Below are 23,323 nucleotides of genomic sequence, written 5' to 3' on the forward strand. Positions count from 1 at the left end.
ATCATTATTAAAAAATTGAAAAATACATTTTATCAATTGAGGGTTAACCGGTTTGGCTCAGTGGGTAGAGCATCGGCCTGCAGACTGAAGGGTCCCCAGGTTCAATTCCGGTCAAGGGCATGTACCTTGGTTGCGGGCACATCCCCAGTAGGGGATGTGCAGGAGGCAGCTGATCGATGTTTCTCTCTGATCGATGTTTCTAACTCTTTCTCCCTCTCCCTTCCTCTCTGAAATCAATAAAAATATATTTTAAAAAAAGAAATATAGTACAAATATATACAGTCACACTATATTCTCTATCTCATAATGGTACCTTTTTAACATCTCCCTAAGTTTCAATTGCCACGTTATTCACAATTTTCAAAATCTGTCACTTTTTATGCCTTTATCAGTGTACACCTTTGTTATATCTGAAATGTTTTCCTCTACTATTCTGACAAATTTCTTTTCAATTTTTAGGACTCAGCACTGGGGCTTAAAGAACATAGATAAGAGGTGTCAGGAATGGCTTTTCTAGAGACATTGCCTCAGCTGAGACTTAAACATTGTGGTTAGCCAGAATCAAAGGGGAAGAGAGCAGGAAAGGGAGACAGACAGCATGTGAGGCTATATCAAGACAGGGAGGAAAGCATACAATAGGATCAATTTTGTCTAAAATACAGAGATTGGTGAGAAGGGCATCACCAGCAGTTTAGTAAATGAGCTAAAGATGGAGAGTTAGGCAGAAGTCAGATTATAAGAGCCTTGGACATTAATTTTAAGAGACCTGGACATTAAATATCTATATCTTTTTTAAACCTCACCCAGCCCTAGAGGGTTTGGCTCAGTGGATTGAGCGTCAGCCTGCAGACCAAAGGGTCCCTGGTTCGATTCCAGTCAAGGGCATGTACCTTGGTTGCAGGTTCCTCCCTGGCCTGGGCCCTGATCAGGGCTCATGCAGGAGGCAACCTGTCAATGTGTTTCTCTCACACTTATATTTCTGTCTTTCTCTCTTTCTTACACTCTCTCTAAAAATCTGCTCTTTCATCATTCAATGATGCTCTCTCATCATGCACGTTTCTATCCCTCTGTCCCTCTCTCTTCCTCTCTGAAATCAATTAAAAATATTTTAAAAATCCTCACTCAAAGATATGTTCATCGATTTTAGAAAAAGGAACGGATATATCTAATCTAATAATAGACAAATAATGCAAATTGACCGCACCTTCGCTACACCTAAGCCACGCCCACCAGCCAAGCCACGCCCACCAACCAATCAGGACGCGTATGCAAATTACCCCAACAAAGATGGCGGCTAATTTGCATATCAAGACAGTGTCGAAAGAAGCCAAGAGCTGCAGAAGGGAGTAAAGCTTCGAAGAAGCAAGCAAGCCGGGGGGAGGGGGGAGGCGGGGAGGAGAAGGGAGGAGCGAAGTCAGGGCCTGGGGCGAAGGGAAAAGCAGGCGGGCTGGAGAAGGCGGGGCGGGCGACAAGGGCGGAGCGGAGGTGGGGCCAGGGGTGAAGGGAAAAGCAGGCGGGCTGGTGGAGAAGGCGGGGCGGGCAACAAGGGAGGAACGGAGGTGGGATAGAATGCAGCAGGAAATCCTATTGCAGGATTTTTCCTGCAATGGGAACGCTAGTATATATATATTAGAGAGAGAGAGAGAGAGAGAGAGACAGATACACACATCGATATGACAAGTATCCATCAGTTGCCTCCCTTACATGTTCTTACCAGGGATCGAACCTGCAACCTAGTTATGTGCCCTGACCAGGAACAGAGCCCGCAACTTTTTGGTGCACAGACTATGCTCCAACCAAATGAGCTCCTGGCCAGGGCAACATTAATGTGTTTTAAACAGTGGCCTATGGTCATATTTGCATTTGAGATACATCACTCTAAATGCTGTCAAAGTGATAATTTGGGGGGTATATAAATAATGGAGGAGGATGAATTAGAAGGCAATAATGCAAAATAGAGGATACAGGCCTGAACTGAGGAAATGTTTTCAGAAATAGTTAAGATATAAAAACTTCAGGCGACAGTATATATAATAAAACTTTATTCAATGAATAAATATACAAATTCTGGGTCAACTTGATTCTGCTCATCCTATATAATAAAAGCCTAGGTGGCAACCAGGCCTGCAGGAGAGGGCAATTGGGGGCAACCAGGCCTGCAGGAGAGGGCAATTGGGGGCGACCAGGCCGGCAAGGAGAGGGCAGGTGGGGGTGACTAGGTTGGCAGGGGAGGGCAGTTGGGGGCCATCAGGCTGGCAGGGGAGGGCAATTAGGGGCGATCAGGCCAGCAGGGTAGGGCAGTTGGGGGCCATCAGGCCGGCAGGCAGGCGAGCGGTTAGGAGCCAGCAGTCCCGGATTGTGAGAGGGATATCCGACTGCCGGTTTAGGCCCAATTCCGCAGTCAGACATCCCCCAAGAGGTCCCAGATTGGAGAGGGTGCAGGCCTGACTGAGGGACACCCTCCTCCCCCATACACGAATTTTGTGCACCAGGCCTCTAGTTATTTTATAAAAGGTATCAAGTATGAAGAAAAAAATACTAAAACTACATTAACTGTGTTCAGTTGCTTGAATTTATTTTGCAGTTTTTCTGTTTCACATACTTCTGTAATGAGGGAGCTTATGTAGGTATTTTCTTGTATCTACCAAGTTCATGAAGAAATGAAACCCTTGTATAGACAGGTAAGTAACTGAATTTTAGCTTGAAGTTACTACACTAGGAGATAATTAAAAATCTTTTGTAAATACATTGTTAGCTCTAGAAGTAAGAAAAGAAGATGAAATTATACATGTTTGTTCTATTACTATACACCTGATCATATGACTTTTAAAGGTTACTAAGTTAATAGTACATAAAGTGGAACATAGATGTAGTTAGTCCATATAATGAGTAAACTAGTAGAATTAAAATTGGCTTTCCATGCATTAATTTTAAATGATAAAGTGCTCCTTAAAACCAAAATTCTTTGTGAACTATGTAGTTGTTAAAAAAATAAAATGAAGTGACAGTTGATATGAACACAGCTGAGAAGCAGGTACTATGTAGCAAATTCTCAATGATTCCCATTACCGCTGGAAAGCCTATTCTATGTATCAAGCCATAGAAAATATAAGAAAAACTTTAATATTCGGTTTTGGATGGTGCTTTTTCAGTTACATTTAATATAGTTATAACTAATACTTGTAAATTGAGAGTTATAAAAATATAGGTAAGAAACCATGTTTTGTTTGAGTATGCAATCTTTAAATCTCTTAGTTTTCCCATCTAGTCTCAAAGTTCTAAATTTAATTCTGCTACTTACCCACAAGCGTATGCTAAATACTAATGGAAAGGAGCTTACTCTTTCTTTGTAATTCTCTTTATTATTTAAGTACATGTTACTTTGGTTACAGTACAGGAAGAATGCAAATGTCTTGTTAAAAGATATTCTGTTTGGTTGTAGGTTCCATAAAAGGATAAAACATAAAGTAGATTTTGCCACAAAATGACTTTTGAAAAGTTAAAACTATGGTAAGGCCACAGAGGTGGTCTAGAGATGAACTCTGTTTCTTTTTTCTTTTCTTTTTTTTTAATCCTCACCCAAGGTTATTTTTCCACTGATTTTTAGAGAGAGTAGAAGAGAGGGAAAGATATAGAGAAACATGGATGTGAGAGAAACACATCAATTAGTTGTCTCCTGCAGGAGCCCCTGACTAGGGCCTGGCCAGGGAGAAGCCTGGAACCACAGTATGTGCCCTTGACCAGACCAGAACCTGGGACCTTTCAGTCTGTAGGCCGACGCTCTATCCACTGAGCCATACCAGCTATGTGTCTGTTTCTTTATTACCATTTTTGCCCTCTTTCTTTCCTGGTAGCTGCGATTCACACAGGTCATGGAGACTATAATTTCCTAATAGAAACAAAGCTCTGATATTATTCTTTTCTTTATCTATTAAGGTCATCTGTCTAAAGTCTGTGGATGCTGACTGACTTTTGGTCATTGATTGTAATACTAATGGACATTTATCATCAACCTTAAAATCCTCAGATCTACGACAAGTCTCATGTTTGAGAGTCAAACTAGTAGTAGACCCACATTCTGAAGAACCTGAAAATAAAGTTTTCATTTATTAGAATGTAAATAATTATACAAATTTGCCAGACTTGTAAAAATTCTTTCTTCAGAAAAGTAGTTCCATGTCCACCTCTTCCCCAAAACACACTATTCCTTCATTGGACGTTTTACTTTTTTATGTGTCCTATCCTTTCCGTTCACATAGAGAAGTTTAACTAAATGTTGTCTCTCATTTTTGTACTTTTTTTATTTTCTCATACTACTTATTTTTATTCACTCAGCAATTTCTATTGTATTCTGTTTTCCATAAAAGCTTTTTTTTTTTGTCAATAGTTAAGATTCTTCAGGGCATACGATTTTTGTTATTATAAAAATTTATGTCTAACAACTTATTTTAAGTTTAAATATGCATGACAAACATGGGTTTAAAAAACCTTTTAATGAATGGTACAACTTCAAAAAATAAATTAGACCCCTAGCCAGTTTGGCTCACTGGATAGAGCATTGGCCTTCGAACCAAAGGTCCTGGATTCTATTCCGGCCAAGGGCACATACTTTGGTTGCGGACTCTTCCCTGGCCTGGGCCCTGGTCAGGGCTCCTGCAGGAGGCAACCAATTGAGGTGTTTCTCTCACATCCATGTTTCTCTATGTCTTTCCCTCTCTCGTCCACTCTCTCTAAAAATCAGTGGAAAAATATCCTCATGTGAGGATTAAAAAATAAATAAAAACAAACAAAAGAAAGAAATTACATAATTACAACACAATGGTCTTTTCTAGGTGCATGGGTATCTTCAGAATTCACTCTTAAGCCTTAGATAAATTCATATGAGAAATGAGAGCCTTGAGTGACCTCATTGTCTTCATGCAAAAATACAATCAGTCTAGGTCCACACTACATCCAATGAGTAAGCAGTGCATTGACACAGGAAATGAATATAACAAAAATATTTTCCTTTTATGTCAGATTTAAACTTTTAAAAACAAGTGAAAGCAAAAGGCAACAAATGTATAAATAAAGCTTTAAAATTGTTTCATCACAAGGGTCCCTTTATCATTTGACATCCATGAACCTCATATATAATTTAAAACAGCAGTATTCAAGTATCACATGAGAATCCCTTAAGTCCTAAGATACCCTGGTTCAGGGGGTCCAAGGGATCAAGACTATTTTCACAGTAATACTAAATATTTGCCGTTTTCACTCTCATTCTCTTGTAAGTATACAGTAGAGCTCTCCACAGACATGATATGTGACAACATCATAGCTCTAATGGTTAATAGAATTTATGATTGTATTTAAAATTTTTCAGTTTGAATTTCTAGTATTGTACAAATCAATAGGTACTTCCTACTTAAAAAAATTCTTGGAATTCTCAATAATTTTTAATAGTATAAAAGAATCCCATGGACACAAAGTTTCAGAATTACTGTTTAAAAAGATTGTGTCTACCAAACATTCACTATGATTAACTACTTCCCCTATTTTTAATACTCAAAGACACCATAAACACACACACACACACACACACACACACACACACACACACACACACACCATACACACTGAGTCTGCTAATCAGAACATCTGGTTGGTTAAAGATCATCAGTGTAACAACTCTAAGATGAAATAAAGTTAAAACACTATTAACATGTTAGCAAATGAAGCTTTACTCTAGGTAAAGGTCAGAATTCAAATAAGTACTTTATAACAATGGGAAAATCTTACAGTCTAAAAATTAACCTCTGGAAATCCCTAATAAGTGTAGGGATTCCAAACTTAGAAATTTAGGTTACCAAAACAAATGTAAAAACATCTTCCTTAAAGCTTACATTAAAAAAAAATATTTTCTTTTAAATTTCCCTTTTTCAAACATGGATACCAACAATGACATCTACATTACTTATGTCAAAACCTACAATTAAACTTGCAAAGCAAAAAAAGAATTAGGGCCCAGCCGGTGTGGCTCAGTGGTTGAGTGTCGACATATGAACCAGGAGGTCATGATTCGGTTCTAGTTTAGGGCACATGCCCGGATTTCGGGCTCACGGGCTCAATCCCCAGTAGGGAGATGTGCAGGAGGCAGTTGATCAATGATTCTCTCTCATCATTGATGTTTCTATCTCTCTCTCCCTTTCCCTTCCTCTCTGAAATCAATAAAAACATATATTTTTTAAAAAGGGATTAGGAATAAAAAGACTGTGAGCATGTCAAGTATTTTCCTGATTCCTTTCTAGAGTTAAATATGAATTACAGAATTCACCTGATTTGAATGCTTGTACATCCTTCATTCCTTGTGCTTTCTTGGGAACAGGATCTGTCACTACAAGGGTAGGCTGAATGGGTTTGAAATAAGATGATTACTAAATAATGTACTTTTCATACGATCTGTAGTTAATACTTAAATGTAAAAATATAGAAGTTATTACCTTCAAGTGAGGATATTTTCCAGGAGAATCTAAGAGCAAGAGACATATACTCAATTACATGAAAATATGGAAGCCAATTATACATTCATGCAGAGTTAGTATGGAGTTGAATCCCATGCTTAGCTTTGGACATGATTACATTGGGTGTTAGTGGGGTTTTTGTGTGTTGTCTTTCCCCCCCCCCCAGTAGGCAGGTGGATTAGGACAACAACTAGGCAGAAATATGAATCTACCATAAATACTGAAGAAAAAAACAGGAATATAGGTTTAACAAAACATGCAGTTGAGATTTCAAAAGATTATGTTTCAAAAGACTATAACTAAAGTAGAAGTGTGGATATACCAATGTGAACATAATGCTTGATGGGAGAAAAGTGATCTTTAATCAGAGGAACAAATCATGACCCTGACAAGATAAATGTGAAACAGAATGCAACAGCGTATCTTTAATGCAATACATCAGAATCACTTATACATTATGCTACAGGTATTTATCATGTTCTTCAATCTGTCTTGTAATTTAGGAAGTACACAACTGTGATGACAGTTCAGTTGAATGCATAATCCATTTATCAACAGAGAAAGTGTTATGAATTGATCAGCTTGGATATACATTAATAGAATACTAGTTAATAAAAATATTCATATTTTCATACCAATGCAGGCTACTGGTATGCCTATATTTCTTGTATCCTCTACTTTAGCCATCTTAAAGCTTCTTGATCCATTCATGCAAGAAGGTATATAAAGCACATCTAAGAAATAATGTAAAATAAGCTTTCAATTTTAAAATATGGTTACTAAAAATTAAAAGAATTTAATTGCCACAGAAATATTAGATATTAAAAATCTTTATTTCTAAATCTGTGTAATATATATTGAAAATAACAACTGCAGCACTTAGGGAATATACTCTACTTTCTTTTCTTTCCAAAATCAGTTTGGTATATTATGCTAGTCTTTAAATGAGTTTTATAAAACAGCTATACTTTCAAAACCTGAGTTACCATAAAAAAACAGCCAATGTTTCTATATTCAAATTACTCTCACTGGAATAACAAATACTGATGTAACATATATCTTTGATGCCTGATACTTATGAGGAAGATAAATGAGGAGCTACAGTTTACCCCAATTCTAGCACTCCCTCCTGCTTCCAGTATTCTCTGGATGGAACAGCAATTATCTAATCTTTTGTTTCAATGCCAATATCCTAAAGCCATCTAAAGTAAGGTCTCTTAATTTTCCTCAACTCTAAAATGACCTTAGCTAATGCCTTTCTTTCCTCTTCCTTCTCTTCACTATCCCCCTTTCCTCTTCAAAAGTAATTTCTAGATCTGTAGTCTTAATTCTTCTCCTATTTCCACTCTTTTGTGAATTATTCCCACCACTTCTTCTTTCCTATTTAGCAGTAGTATCTTACATCTATAATTTCTATTTCTTCATCTCTTTGCTTCCCTTTGGCTATAGACATGCTCAGGAATAATCACAAAATAATGCTTTTCATGAATCCTTTCATGTCTTAAACTACCTATCCAAAGGCTCTTCTTCCAAATTTCTCTGAAGAGAAGTCTCATGCCTTCGACTCGGACACACAGGGTCTGAGGACCAGCCATGTTGGCATCATCTGAGAGCTTTGAGAAATGCAGAATAGCCAGCCTGCTGCCATCATTTCTTCAAAATTGAAACTGCACTCGAAGTCATAAACTTTCTACTGGACTTTTTATCAGGCTATAGCTTCCTTCATCTCCCCATAACTGATCCTGCTCTCTCCTTCTTTCCAATGCTCTTATTTTGTACTACATAACACTAACCTATAAAGTAGCAAAATTTTATGACTTCAAAAGTATAGGCATTCATAGCTGACCATAGGTGCTTATGCTCATCCATGGTAGATAAAATACAGCTCTACTTGATCAGATAACTTAATCCATAATGCCTTCCCACAGTGAGGAGAAGAGTAAGAGTGGGAAAATTTTGCTGTACTTCTCTGACAAGTTTTGGCACTGGAAGCTGTCTTTACAGTCTTCCCACATTGCAAACACTCTGCTCCTCCTTTTTTTAAAGAATTATTTTATCACCTCCCACTATATATACCTACTTCTTTTCCCTTCATTTACTCATTGTCATTTCTGCCTTTCTCATTCTTCACTCCCTATTTGATTCTTCTCCTCTTCCTTATTTCCTGACTTTCCTCAGGTCTTAGAGTTTCTTGAAATGGAACAAATAAGTTAGCTCCTGCAGTGGCACTCTCAATCTAATAAGATATTCAACTTTTCGCCTTTTCACTTCTTACTTACTATGCATCTAACAGGTGATTTTCTTTGGCTATTAGAATATATAAATATTCATGTTTAAATCAACATTCTGTCAAAAGACCTTTTTATAAAATACATTCTTACCTTCTACTTGTTCATTTAGTATATATTTTCCTCTTTGATCTGCAGCTTCAGATAAGTGGTCAACATACTTCTGTGGAAGACTTGTAGAGAAACTCTAAAAATTTATATCAATAATGAGTTACATAAAGATTTCTGAAGCCCTTTCTAAGAAAAATATCTCAATTTCTTACTTTAAAAGCAAATAGACTTAAAAATAAGAGAAGCATGTGTTGACCAAAACATTTAAATAGAAAACCTCATATATGCTCTCTGTATCAAGTTTTCATTTATCTTCATTTGGCTACTGACTGTATATTGAGCATGGAAAGCTAGAGAAAATGCTTTCGTACACAAAATACTGATATCTATCCACATTTCAACAGAGCTAACTTCATAACACCTAATTCTACATTGCATTCCCCATCAAAATAAGAGGACATTTTGAAAAATTACCCTTTTAAACAAATTATTTAGTAAGTACACTTGATATAAATTTAAAATGACATATTAATGACAGAATTCTTTTTAGTGTTAAAAAAAGATACTTGAGCCGAAACCGGTTTGGCTCAGTGGATAGAGCGTCGGTCTGCGGACTGAAAGGTCCCAGGTTCGATTCCGGTCAAGGGCATGTACATTGGTTGCGGGCACATCCCCAGTAGGGGGTGTGCAGGAGGCAGCTGGTCGATGTTTCTTTCTCATCGATGTTTCTAGCTCTCTGTCCCTCTCCATTCCTCTCTGTAAGAAATCAATAAAATATATTAAAAAAAAAAAAAAAAAAAAAAGATACTTGAGCCCGGTCGGTGTGGTTCAGTGGTTGAGGATTGACCTATGAACCAGGAAGTCATGGTTTGATTCCTGATCAGGGTACATGCCCGGGTTTCAGGCTAGATCCCCTGTAGGAGGCAGCCAATCAATGATTCTCTCTCACCACTGATGTTTCTATCTCTCTCTCTCCCGTCCTCTCTCTGAAATTTTTTTAAAAAAAGAAAAAGAAAAAAAGATACTTCATATGATAGGAAACCTTGGAGTATGTTATATTGAATATAAACAGAACACTGTAGTACTTGCTTCATTTAGGTACACTAAGGCTTAGAATAGATAAAGCTATTATTTGATAAAATTTTTGATAGGAAAAATGGTTGAATAAAATATCAAAGTAGTAAGAAAACCTTTTCTTTAAATTATGTTTAAATAACTGCAAAAAACTGTATATACTATTATGCAACTCTTCCAAAAAATTATAGTAAGCTTTATAACAGAAGAATAAGAACATTTATTCATTAACCACCTAAAATGTGCCAGCCACTTATTATGCACATTTTGTTTCTTTTCTATGCAAAACGATAATAAAAATGATATGAAGATGGTTAATCCGCTTCCTGCTTTCTGCTCATTCCAAGATGTTAGAGTAAAATGATAATCAGATGTGATCTATTGTTCTCTCTGTCCAGTATGTCCTTCCCTAGATCTTCACATGACTGGCTCATTTACTTGGCAAACTTAGTCACACTTAGGAAGATCTTTTCTGACCACCTAAATTCCATTCCCACTCCCATTCTAACTATAAACTCCCCCCATATTCTCTAACCTAACATTCTCCATTTTCTTTATATGAAGCACTTGTAGTGACTTATAATGAACTGTTGTTTACTTATTTTTCTGCTCTTCCCACTCACGATAGCCTAATCCCTCAACCTATACATTCAGTGTCTAACTGCCCAGCACATAGCTGCTATACAATAACAGAAGTTTACTTAAGGTCAAAACATGCAAGATCTCATTAAGAAGACCTCAAGTACCAAAGCAGTACATACCTATAGGATATCTCCATTAATAGTCTAAAAATATTTATCCCCCAAATTAGAAATCCTCATACCCAAACTTGCCCATTTTTTCCTTGATACTACTGCCATTTTATTGCCCTTCAGGTTTATAAAAAGTGTCCTTAGTATTTAGTAAGTCACTGTATACCACTGTGATCTTACATTTCCATAGCACCCTTTACAGTTTACAAAATGTTTTCATATTGTTACCACATTTGTTCATCACACATACACGAAAGGTAGATCTACAGTGGAACCTCAGTTCTCGAACCTAATTTGTTCCAGAAGACTGTTCGAGAAGTGATTTGTTAAAAAACCGAATCATTTTTTTCCCATTAGAAATAATGTAAATTGAACTAATCCATTCCAAATGATTCCCTGCTTTAACCTTTCTTATATACAGTACATGTCTAATGTACTGTTTAATCCATAAATAAACACTTCTTTTCTTAAATTTATCGAACCACCCCCTCCTAGCCTTAAACAAATTTTTCATATATCACTGGCTCTGAAATGCTATCACTGGCTAACTGCTTTTCAGCTAACTGCTTTTTCATTTATCCAATCAACAACAGTTTTTCTAACAATTCAATTGCCTGTGATTGTTGTTTTGTGAGTACTTTCACACTGCTAGCAACATTGGCACTCTTGATGGCCTCTCTGTGTTTTTAAATTGTGCTAATCCTTGATTTTGCCAGCAACAAAAGCATTCTTTCCTTTGTTTGCTGTGTGAGAGATGCTTTTAGTCATGCTCAGGTATCAGCAGGAAAGGGTTGTCAGGTCAAGAACTGAAGTTTTGGTCAACAATGGAAACATTTTTTCTAAGACTGGTTGAGAACCAAATTGTTCCAGATGGGAGAAATTCGAGAAATGGGGTTTGACTGTAGTACCATTATTATGAATGAGGTCACCAACATTCCAACAGGATACTAGTAAAACAAATTTTCCCAAGATCCCATAGCTAGTCAAAGACTGTTCCATGATCTTAGTGTTTGTACTATTAGGCAACAGATGCCTATATCCAAGAGATCACAGCTGTTACCTTAGATCAGCTTATCATGTTTTTATATCTATATTACTACACTAGAGGCCCGGTGCACAAAATTCATGCACTCAGGGGACGGGGGTCCCTCAGCCTGGCCTGCACCCTCTAGCAGTCTGGGAGCCCTCGGGGGATGGCCAACTGACAGCTTAGGCCCGATCCCTGTAAGCCGGCAGTTGGACATCCTTAGTGCTGCCACATAGGAGGGAGAGGCTCCCACCACTGCCGCTGTGCTTGCCAGCTGTGAGCCCAGCTTCTGGCTGAGCGGCGCTCCCCACTGTGGGAGCGCACTGTCCACCAGGGGGCAGCCCCTGCATTGAGTGTCTGCCCCCTGGTGGTCAGTGCATGTCATAGGGGGCAGTTGAGTGGTCTTAGCATATCATTAGTATATTATGCTTTGATTGGTTGAATGACCACTGGATGACTGGACACTTAGCATATTAGGGTTTTATTATATAGGATGTATTGCTGTCATAAAGGTACTCAATGCATGCTGTCTTAACCATACAAAACAACTGTTACTTACCAAAACACCACTAGACCAAATTGTTATTATTATAATCCTACATATATTACTATTCACTATGCTTTTCTTTCTCTGGAAATGTTCCTTTCAGATCTACTTGACTGGTCGACTGGTCATTCAATTACTTTGGCTTTTATATATATAGGTAGTTATAAAACATAAAAATAATTTTAAAAAAAATAATTAAAAAAATAATAATAATTTTTATGGGCAAATGTAGAGGTGAGAAGTAAAGTTAAAGCATCCCTTTTATGTTTTAATATCATCAATGCTTATATTTAAAGTGATAAGAATAATAATGATAAATAGTACCTCAGAATCCCAAGGTGATTCTATATCTTCGTCTTCTCCTAATCCTAATGCTGACATTTTATCTATAAAATGTAGTCACAGATACATTAATGTTAACATTTTTACTATGAATTTTAAGTATATATATATATATATGTCTATCACCATTTATGAATATTTCAATAAAATAAAAAAAATAGCAGAAAAGACTTTCAGAGGGATGAAGATTTTCAAGAAGAAAAATATGATAGCAGTTGGGATACTTTTGAATAAAGATAGCAAAAAATTTCTTTTAAAAATGAATAACACTTGGATCTATTCAAATTAGATTTGTTTATATCAACATTTAAGAATAGGAAAAAGTTCATAGTCACTAACTTACCACTACTACTATTTTTGTGTTCTCCATCAACATAGGTCAAATTGTCATTATTTGTTTGGCTCTTTGGAGCACTTTCAATAATATCAATACCATTTTCTTTTTTTTTAATTGCTGGCTTTGTTGTGTCTTCCTATAAAAACGAAACAAAAACCCAACTTTAGAAAATGTCATATTCATTCACTTGCTCAGTCACTCGGTAAGACAACAAACATTTACTGTATCTATCAATCATAGGCACTAACCCAGAAGCTATAAATATAAATAAAAGATTTTGTCCTATATTCTAATAAGGGTAGAGATATGTGGAAACATAAAGAGAAAAGTATCATTTGCTAGTTCTACAACTGAAGTGAATAAACTACAGTAAGGGCACAGAGGAGATAACAGTGGGTTGTACCTGGGAAGCTCAGGAAATGATAGACATCAATCTTGAAAGATATACTAAGTGCAGTAGGAAGGCATGAAGGACATTCTAGAAAGAGCAGCATGAGCAAAAGTATAAGGTCTGAGACAACTCAGTAAGTGAGGGTACCAAAGTAATGTGATAAAACTGGAATGGGGAAATGGAATGGAGAGAGAAAACTGGAGAATCAGAGCCTAATCAAAAAAGGGAAGTGTCATGCTTGCATATGAATTTTACCCTCAAGTAATGGAGAGACACTAAATAAACAGAGAAGCTACATCATCACAAATGTATTTTAGAGCAGTCACTCTGGCAGCAATGTAAAGATGAACATAAAGGGAGCCAAACTAGAAAGAATATTTAAAAATTAAAAGTGAGGAAGTAAATTACTATAATAAGTAAATTACTGATATAAAATGGTAGCAGGTAGAAAATATAATACTACTTGAGTGACTAGAGGTGGTGATTTCAGGGAGGATTGAAGTCCAGGATTTTTCGTGCTTCAGTGTTTTAGTGCTGCTATGTAGGAGGATAGGAAAACAGATTACAGTAGATTACAGAGAGTCAGGGAAGAGGAAAGGGTCAGGGGCAATGTCTTCAGTTTGGGACATATCAAATGTGAGGCACCCAGGGGACTTAGAAGAAAGATCTAGATAAATACACTTGAAGTAAAAATAGATGATCTTATTCATGAAAAGCATATGATGTTAAAAAGGTAGGTTTTGTAAAATACACTACACTGATATAATTCAATAATGCAAACCTACACAGAACTTCTGAAATTCTAAAAATAAAAACAACATAAAATTCAAATGTTTAATTATACATTTCAAAATTTGCTTCAACAACATAACATAACCTTTTACAAATATATGCAAATATTTCTGGGATATTTTGGTAATAAGCATTTTAAGTTTAATGAAAATGTAATGGTAAAACACCAATTCATAATTGTAGAAGACTCCTTTTTAAAAATTAAGTTTAAAAGGCAAGTTTTAAATTGTAGAAGAGAAATGCTTATGTGACTATAGAATTATGAGGCATTTTTAAGTATCATTATGATGTATGAAAGAAAACCCCATTTTAAAATTCACATGACTTTCTTAATGGCTCTAATTGCCTGTTACTCCATATAAAATGGCAATTAAAGATGTATAAAAATATCTAGTATAAAAACTAATAAAACTATGATTATCCAAGTTAAAGATCAAAGTCTTCAGATACATCTATGATTAGCAAGGAGGAGTGAATGAAACAGGACTAAAAAAATCAAGTCACTAGGATGTCTGAGATTTAGATCTGAAAGAATTTTTATTTTAGGTTTAACAACTATGTATACCCAAGTTAATAAAGTTTCTTAAGAATAATAAGAAATGCACCCATTGCTGGAGTTGGAGGCAACCAGGCCGGCAGGGAGGCACTAAGGGGTGACCAGGCCAGCGGGGGGGGAGGGGCAGTTGGGGGCAACCAGGCTGATGGGGGGGGCAATTGGGGGCAACCAGGCTGGCGGGGGGGGGCAGTTAGGGGTGATCAGGCTGGCAGGCAGAGGTGGTTAGGGGCGATCAGGCAGGCAGGCAGGTGAGCAGTTAGGAGCCAGCAGTCCAGGATTGTGAGAAGAATGTCCAAATTGGAGAGGGTGCAGGCTGGGCTGAGGGGATCCCCTTCCCCCCATGCACAAATTTCGTGCACTGGGTCTAGTTATTTTATAACAGCAAGAATTTTATATCAAGAAAATAATAAATTTTGATTTCATTTATTTGATGTGTGCATATCTGTCCATTAATTGAAGATATTATCAGGAAAAAGTAAAAATTTTCTTTCCTTATCTATACTAATAAAACGGTAATATGCAAATTGGTTATGACGCCCTCACAGTAACAACTGAAAAGCAGGCTGCATGGGGCGACCAAGCCGGCAGGGGGTTAGCAAGGGATGACCAAATGACTGACCAGCAGGCTGCATGGGGCAACCAGGCCAGCAGGGGGGGCAGTGAGGGTTAACCAGGCCGGCAGAGGGGGACAGTGAGGGGCAACCAGGCCGGTGGCGGGGAGCAGTTGGGGGCGACCAGGCTGTCGGGGGGGCAGTGAGGGGTGACCAGGCTGGCAGAGGGGGGCAGTGAGGGGTAACCAGGCCGGCAGGGGGGTGGTAGTTTGGGGCGACCAGGCCAGTGGGAGGGGACAGGGAGCAAACCCACAACCCAGGTACCTGCCCTTGTCTGGGAATCGAACCTGCAACACTTGGGTCCAAGGGCCAACACTCTAACCACTTAGTCACACTGGCCAGGGATATGCTGTACATTTGAAACAAATATTAAATAACACGAATTGCCAACTGTAATGTTAAAATTATAAATAAAGGAAAAAAACTTTAAAAAACATAAAACAACTTACCTTTGTAAGACCTATGACTGCTGAAGACATAGGAGAAGCTTTTAGAAGAGGTTCAAGTGATGAAAAGGCAGGTTGAGAAAAGCCCTGGATTTTTTCTGATGTGTTGGGAAAGGTTTCAACCACATTTTCATTTTCACTATGAAAATTATTGTCCTCATATGAGGTCCTATTTTCTGATCTCACAGTGGCATATTTTGCTTCTACTACAGTAAAACAAAGTAAAGAACACATTAAAAAATCTGTATCTTCAAATCAGTGAATAACACAAGAACAGACAGTCTTCAAATAACTTACTGTTTTTCTGGGATTGTTGAATAGCAGTCTTTAGCTTTGCTAAGCTTGGCTTCATGAAATTCTAGGAAAAAAATCATATCTTTAAGTATCAAATTTGATAACAATAATGATAATATTCACATTAGTATGTGATCTCACACAAATATGGAATTATTCAGATGTAGAGTTGTATTCCAGTTCTGCCATTTACTAAACCTACATCTTCTCATGGGGTTAGGATTATGAGATGACACAGTAAGCCCCAAAATGTTACCATTTTTACCTGTAAATAAATATTATCCAAATACTTTGATATCAATTAGATTATAAAATTTATCCCTAGGTAGTTTACAGGACTGTTGCAAAAAACTAGTATTAAGAAATGTAAATTATTTGTTGTATTTTGTAATGTATTTGCATGATTTATATTGATATGAATTATCTCTTGTGGGGGGAAATATGAGAGTTTAGTTTTTAGTAATATCATGTTTAAACAGGTTGGAACTGCAAACAGTATAAAATTGTTTCTTCTATTCTGTTTATCAAAAAGCTAAGAAGAAATGATTGTTTAACTTCAACTCCCTCCAAGAAAGAGAATAGAAAATATTAAATCTGTGGGGCAGTGACTCATGACTGAGAATAGTAAATAGAAAGCCATGACCAAATATGTTGACAATGGAGACAGAGATGGACTGACAACACAGACACTGAAGAAATGTTTTCTACAATTTTTTCCTTGTGGCTGGTGGTAAATCAGAAAGAAAAAGGTGGGGGAAGAGAAAGGAAAAAAAAAGGGATATAATCAGTTAATCAAGTAGTAGAAGCTTAAGACAAGAAAAAAAAGAAAAGCATAAATACAATATAATATGCAGAGAAAAATATGTAGAATTTTAGTACATATGAATATCTTTATAATCTCTGAGTAACACATTAATTAGTGTTATTAGGAATATACTATGAACAAAAGCCTGTTTTATATTTCATTATATTACATGAAAGTACACAAAATTTTATAAAACTATATAAATAGATTACATATAAAATATTACATAAAGTATATAAATTTTATAAAATAAATATATTATATAATACATATAAAATGTATAAATATAAAAAAACACATAAAATAGAGGTTTTGTTCATAGTATAACCCTAATAAACTGATTTACAGGAGAAATGTATGGCTTGAAAAGACATATTTAATGGAAGATGAGATGGGGCTAAGAAAAGGTTAAAACATTTTAGTCTAAAATCATAAATTGAAGGATACAAAAAAATACTGTAACCCAGTGTCTACATATCACAAAGTTCTCATGTCCTTATTTATAACATATTTCCTCAGCATAACTCAATAGAACTTACACATCCTAAACATTAAAAAGGACTATTATGGTTAAGCCATATTTCTAGAAATTCAATTAATTTAATTAGGATTTTTGATGTCTAATACATTACTTGCAACATTTCATTACACAGATCTCCATTTGTTCATTTATATACATTTAAAAATATAAAAAATGCTTCTTAAATAAAGACCTTATAGGTGCTCCAGGATATGCACAATTATATTTCCTAACCTCTAGTAGCTTATAGTGATGCAGGGAATTTAAAATGAATGTTTAAATAACTATAATAATAAAAATCTGAAACTTGAACTTTTAAAAGGTGATACAGGACTTTGGGTAACTTTTTTTTTTTTTAAATATAATACAAAACTTTATATTCTTGGCTCCTGGTCAAGATGGTGGAGTAGGTAATGCTGTGCTCAACTGCTCCACAACCACATCAAAATAACAATTAAATTGTAGAACCACCACCCTTGAGATCCACCTGAAGACTAGCTGAGCAGAATTCTTATTAATAAGAATATCAAGAAGAAGCCAAGTTAAGACTGGTAGGAGGGGCAAGATGTAAAATGGACTGGTCCTACACCCATGTTTGCCAGTTAAGAATTGGGAGGGATAACGCAGCTTCATTGGTCTCTCAGTGATTGAGCCCAGAGCAGCAGTGTTGGGAAGAGGAGTCCCCACAGCATCTGACTTTGAATATCAATGAGAATTCCATCCTGTGAGACAGACGGCTGGTAGGAGGGGCAAGAGTCCCTGGCATTTCTCTTAGAGTCCACACACAAACTCACTTACTCACTCACTGACACACTCACTTAGCTGGACAGCAGCTTGAAAAGCATCAGGGACATAGGAGTAGGAACTGAATGGTCTGATTTCAGGGCAAGGGTGGAGGAGAAGCTCACTCCACCATTTTGTTCTTTTATTTAGACCTCCCCACACAAAACTGGCAGGTGTAGGTGAACTCCTAATCTGAGTCTCCATCAAATTCCCCACACCCTGGTGATTTCCTGAGAACCCACCACAGCCAATTCATGCACAGGCCAGGACTTCTCTCTGTGGCTCTTATTCACAAGCTGCTGGCCTCGGCCCATGCTGTGGATTTCCCTAACATCTCACAAAGGTCCAGGCCATGGCATGCCCTGTAACTCTTGCAAAGCAGCCCTCAGTCCCAACGGTGGCAGCCAGATTTGGATCACAACATAGCTTCTCCCAGGAGCCTCCAAGCCACGCACAGGTACCTACCAACCACAGATCACTTTGAAGCTCCTACCAGGGGTCCCCAGGCAATCGATAAGCAGGAGCTGACAAGGTACTGCACTGGAACCCTTCCCAAGAGGCCCCAGAACTGATACATCCAGTGACAAGCTTCAGACCACACTAGAGCACTACCCAATTAGCTCCACAAACCCAAAGGATAGACTCAGCAGGCACCAGAGCCTGCAACAGTAAATTTTACTCCGTGAGGTTGATCCCCCAACACAACAGCTCATCCACTATAGTCAGGACCAGTTATCACAGAAGGTCACCCTGAGGTGCAATTTCACCCACCGATGTGGCAATAGCAATCAAGACTCAAGTACAACATTAAGGCACTTACAACCCACATAAGGGACACCCCTAAAGCACCACTAAAGGTGATCAGGGAGACTATGCTATACCACTGGGCCCCACAGAATACCAACTACATAAGGTCACCCTGTCAAGACTGGAGACTTAGAAACTCTACCTAATACATAGAAAAAAAACAACAACAGACAGGCAGTCAAAATAAGGAGACAAAGAAACATCCCAAATGAAAGAACAGGAAAAACATTTCAGAAAAAGAAATAAACAAAATGGAGGCAAACAATCTACTAAATAGAGAGCTCAAAACATCGGTTATAAAGATGCTCAATTGATTTAAAAGAAGAATAGATGAACCTAGTGAGAACTTCCAACAAAGATAGTAAACACACAAAAAAGACATAGAAACCATAAAAAAAAAAATAGGTAAAACCGAAGAATACAATAATTGCAATGAAGAATACATTAGATAAAATCAACAGCTGATTAAATGATGCAGAGGATCAATTCAGTTTTTTGAAAGACAAGGTAGCGGAAAATACCCAAGCAAAACAGAAAAAAGAAAATCCAATAAAAATGAGGATAGTTTAAGGCAGCGGTCGCCAACCTTTCAGACCTCGCAAACCACCGGTTGGCCACCGCTACTCCAAAGGTTTCCTTAAACCAGCTGTCGCCAACCTTTCAGAACTCATGGACCACAAGTGGTCCGCGGACCACTGGTTGGCGACCACTGGTTTAAGGGACCTCTGGGATGACATCAAGCATAAGAACAATAGCATCATATTGGTACAAAAAGGATGAGAGAGCAAAGAATTAAAAACCTTTTGAGGAAATAATAACTAAAACCTCTCTTTCCTGGCAGAGCAAATAAGAACACAAGTCTAAGAAGTGTGGAGAGCCCAAAAAAAGATGAACCCAAAGAGACCCACATCTTAAAAGCAGCATAAAAAAAATCAGTTGTATATAAGGGAGCTCCCATGAAAGACTGTCAGTTGATCTCTCAACAGAAACTTTGCAAGCCAGAGGGATTGGTACTACACATTCAAAGTAAAGCAAGGACCTACAACCAAGATTACTATCCTCATCAAGGATATCATTTAGAATCAAAGGAGAGATAAAGACAAGAAAAAAAATGAAGAGTTCATCACCACCAAACCAGTATTACAGTAAATGTTACAGGGATTTCTTGAAAAAAGAAAGAATAATAAAAAAGTAATAACTAACTGCCCTGACTGGTTTGGCTCAGTGGCTAGAGCGTCGGCCTGCGGACTGAAGGGTCCCAAGTTCGATTCCGGTCAAGGGCATGTACCTTGGTTACTGGCACATCCCCAGTAGAGGGTGTGCAGGAGGCAGCTGATCGATGTTTCTCTCTCATCGATGTTTCTGACTCTCTATCCCTCTCCCTTCCCCTCTGTAAAAATTCAATAAAATATATTTTTTTAAAAGTAATAACCACATACCTATAAATAATTACTTTAAATGTAAATGAACACTCCAATCAAAGAACAGAGGGTGGCTGAATAAATCAGGAAGCAAGCCCCATTCATGTGACATCAAACTAAACAGTTTTGGCACAAAAAACAAAAAAACAAAAAACCATCAACAACAAAAAAAAGAAAGAAAAAGGCAATCTAATAAATGGGGGAAGATTTTTGCCAATGACACACCCAATAGGGTTTAATATCCAAAATATATAAGGAACTCATAAAACATAGCAACAAAAAGATAAACAATACAATTAAAAAATGGGCAGAAGACCTGAATAAGCATTTCTCCAAAGAGGGCATACAGATGGCCAATAGATATGAAAAAATGCTCAATGCCACTAATCATCAGAGTGATAACAAATTAAAATCAATTTGAGATATCACCTCATTCCTGTCAGGATGTATATCATCAATAAATCAAAAATCAAGTGTTGGTGAGGATATGGAGGAAAGGGAATCCTTGTACACTGTTGGTGGGATTGCAAATTGCTACAGCCATTATGGAAAACAATAAGAAGGTCCTCAAAAAATTAAAAATAGAACTACCATATGATCCAGCAATCCCACTTCTAGGTATTTATGCTAAGAAAGCCAAAACACTAATTCAAAAAGACATATGCATCCCTATGTTCACTGCAGAATTATTTAAAATAGCCAAGATATGGAAGCAACCATAGTGTCTGCTGATAGATGATTGGATAAACAAGATGTGAAACATACATACAATGGAATGTTACTTAGCCATAAAAAAGAATGGTATTTTACCATTTGCAATGACATGGATGGACCTAGAGAGTATTGTGCTAAGTGACATGTCAAAAAGAGGAAGACAAATACCATGTGATTTTACTTATATGTGGAATCTACAGAACAAAGAAAAGGGACAAACAAACTAATAGATACAGAGAACAAATGGTTGCCAGGTGGAAGCAGGGGTTGGGTAAAATGGTGAAGGGATTAAGAAACACAAATTAGTAGTTACAAAATAGTCATGGGGATATAAAATACAGCATAGTGAATACAGTCAATCATATTTTAATAACTATGTATGGTGTCAGAGGGATACTATCTTTATTGGGAAGGTCACTTCATAATTTCTATGAATATCTAACTACTATGCTATATACCTGAAACTAATATGCTATTGAATGTTGATTGTAATTGAAATAAAAAACTTTAAAAAGCAAAACCAATAACACATTTACTGAAATCTGAAATTTTACCATCTATAATAATAAAAGGGTAATATGCTAATTAGACCAGACGTCTTCCGGACATCATTCCAGACGTCCTTCCTGATGAAGCCGGGGCCTGAGGGAAGCCAGCCCGAGTCCATGGTGCCAGAGGGAAGCTGGTGCCAGCAGCTGGGGGAAGGAAGGCCTACTCTTGAGTGAATTTTTGTGCATCAGGCCTCTAGTCCTATATAATAAAAGGCTAATATGCAAATTGTCCCCTCAACTGAGAGTTCAACCGGGAGTTCATCCAGGATTTGGACCAGGGGGCAGGGCCAGCCAGCCCACTGCCCGTGGCCCCTCCCCCTGGCTGGCCCCTCCCTGACTACCCTCACCCCCTATTGGGGATGGGGCCAGCTAGCCAGACCCCACCAGTGCACGAGTTCATGCACCGGGTCTCTAGTATGGTTATAAAGAACTTCTGCTTCTAGATCTGGTTATTATTTTAGGCAAAACATGTATTTTTCAATTAAATAAATAGTGTTAAATAGACTTTTAATAGAATGATTTAGAACACAGTGGAATCCCTTTGTAATACAGTTTTCAAGAAAAAGAATTTAAATTCTTAAGTTTACATATTTTATAATATTATTTCAGTTCAAATGTGGAACCCAGGTTAGAAAAAAAATAACTCTCACCTAACCATTATGTGATACCAAAATAAATATGGTCCAAGAAAAAAATAGATATTATATGATATAGTTTTAGAACTGAGAAGCACCAGGAAGATTTCATGATTATTACAATAAGTAATTAGATCCATTTAAGAATTCATTTATTTAGGCATATTATAGAAGTCATGTTGGTATGATTTAAAAGTCACATTAAAAATTCTTATCCTTGCCGAAACCGGTTTGGCTCAGTGGATAGAGCGTCGGCCTGCGGACTCAAGGGTCCCAGGTTTGATTCTGGTCAAGGGCATGTACCTTGGTTGTGGGCACATCCCAGTAGGGGGTGTGCAAGAGGCAGCTGATCGATGTTTCTCTCTCATCGATGTTTCTAACTCTCTATCCCTCTCTCTTCCTCTCTGTAAAAAATCAATAAAATATATTTAAAAAAAAAATTCTTATCCTTGACCAAATTTCATATCTCCTCTATTGTGGGAAACTTTTCCCAAATGTAATTTTCTATCACTATATATTTTCCAGCCCTTTCTCTTTTTCAGCCCCTACCTTCAGTACTTACCAAAATAAATAAAAATGCAATGCATCATATTTCTACAAATATGGTTTTCTCTGACCAATTTTCCATTATAATCATAAAATGATAGGCAGACCACTACTAAATTTTAAGAGTAAATACTACACAAAACTAAATTCAGAGCAGTGGAAAACTAATTTTATGACAGAGCACTTCACCTTGGTATCTAAATCGAAGTCTTCATCCTCTGATGTAGGCCATGAATCATCAATGCCAGGTTTGCTGGAAAATAACCAACAAAAATAATTGAGTTCATTTTTTTAAAAGATCAACCAAAAAAATTGAGTGAAAGGTCAACTATCTGTGTATAAGATGAAGTTTCTTGATATAACTAAATTTTGGCCTGTTTTTAAAAAATTTTTTAGTTACCTATTTCTACCTCCATCACTCATCCAGCCTATGAACTATTCAATAAAGGCACACTCTCTGTTTCCATAAAAAAGGGTAACAACCAATATATTGGCAAAGCCTGAAGTTAATTTGTTTTCACCAAAAGTCC

The 23,323-nt window shown here is 37.1% G+C and overlaps 1 protein-coding gene across 1 annotated transcript in view; it reads right to left on the minus strand.

Moving 5' to 3' along the window:
• The window catches only part of ANKRD26 (ankyrin repeat domain containing 26), a 111,164-nt gene that overhangs the window by 62,850 nt on the left and 24,991 nt on the right, over positions 1 to 23,323 (minus strand). Inside the window, exons 7-15 of the mRNA XM_054716586.1 lie at positions 22,983 to 23,046; positions 16,015 to 16,075; positions 15,721 to 15,923; positions 12,928 to 13,057; positions 12,567 to 12,628; positions 8,885 to 8,978; positions 7,139 to 7,237; positions 6,483 to 6,511; positions 6,317 to 6,389 (exon numbers count right to left, since the gene is read on the minus strand). Coding sequence (XP_054572561.1) covers positions 6,317 to 6,389; positions 6,483 to 6,511; positions 7,139 to 7,237; positions 8,885 to 8,978; positions 12,567 to 12,628; positions 12,928 to 13,057; positions 15,721 to 15,923; positions 16,015 to 16,075; positions 22,983 to 23,046 — 815 coding nt within the window. The remainder of the gene's footprint in view (positions 1 to 6,316; positions 6,390 to 6,482; positions 6,512 to 7,138; positions 7,238 to 8,884; positions 8,979 to 12,566; positions 12,629 to 12,927; positions 13,058 to 15,720; positions 15,924 to 16,014; positions 16,076 to 22,982; positions 23,047 to 23,323) is intronic.

The sequence above is a fragment of the Eptesicus fuscus genome, chromosome 5 (genome assembly GCF_027574615.1).
Source record: "Eptesicus fuscus isolate TK198812 chromosome 5, DD_ASM_mEF_20220401, whole genome shotgun sequence".
NCBI classification, from domain to species: Eukaryota; Metazoa; Chordata; class Mammalia; order Chiroptera; family Vespertilionidae; genus Eptesicus; species Eptesicus fuscus.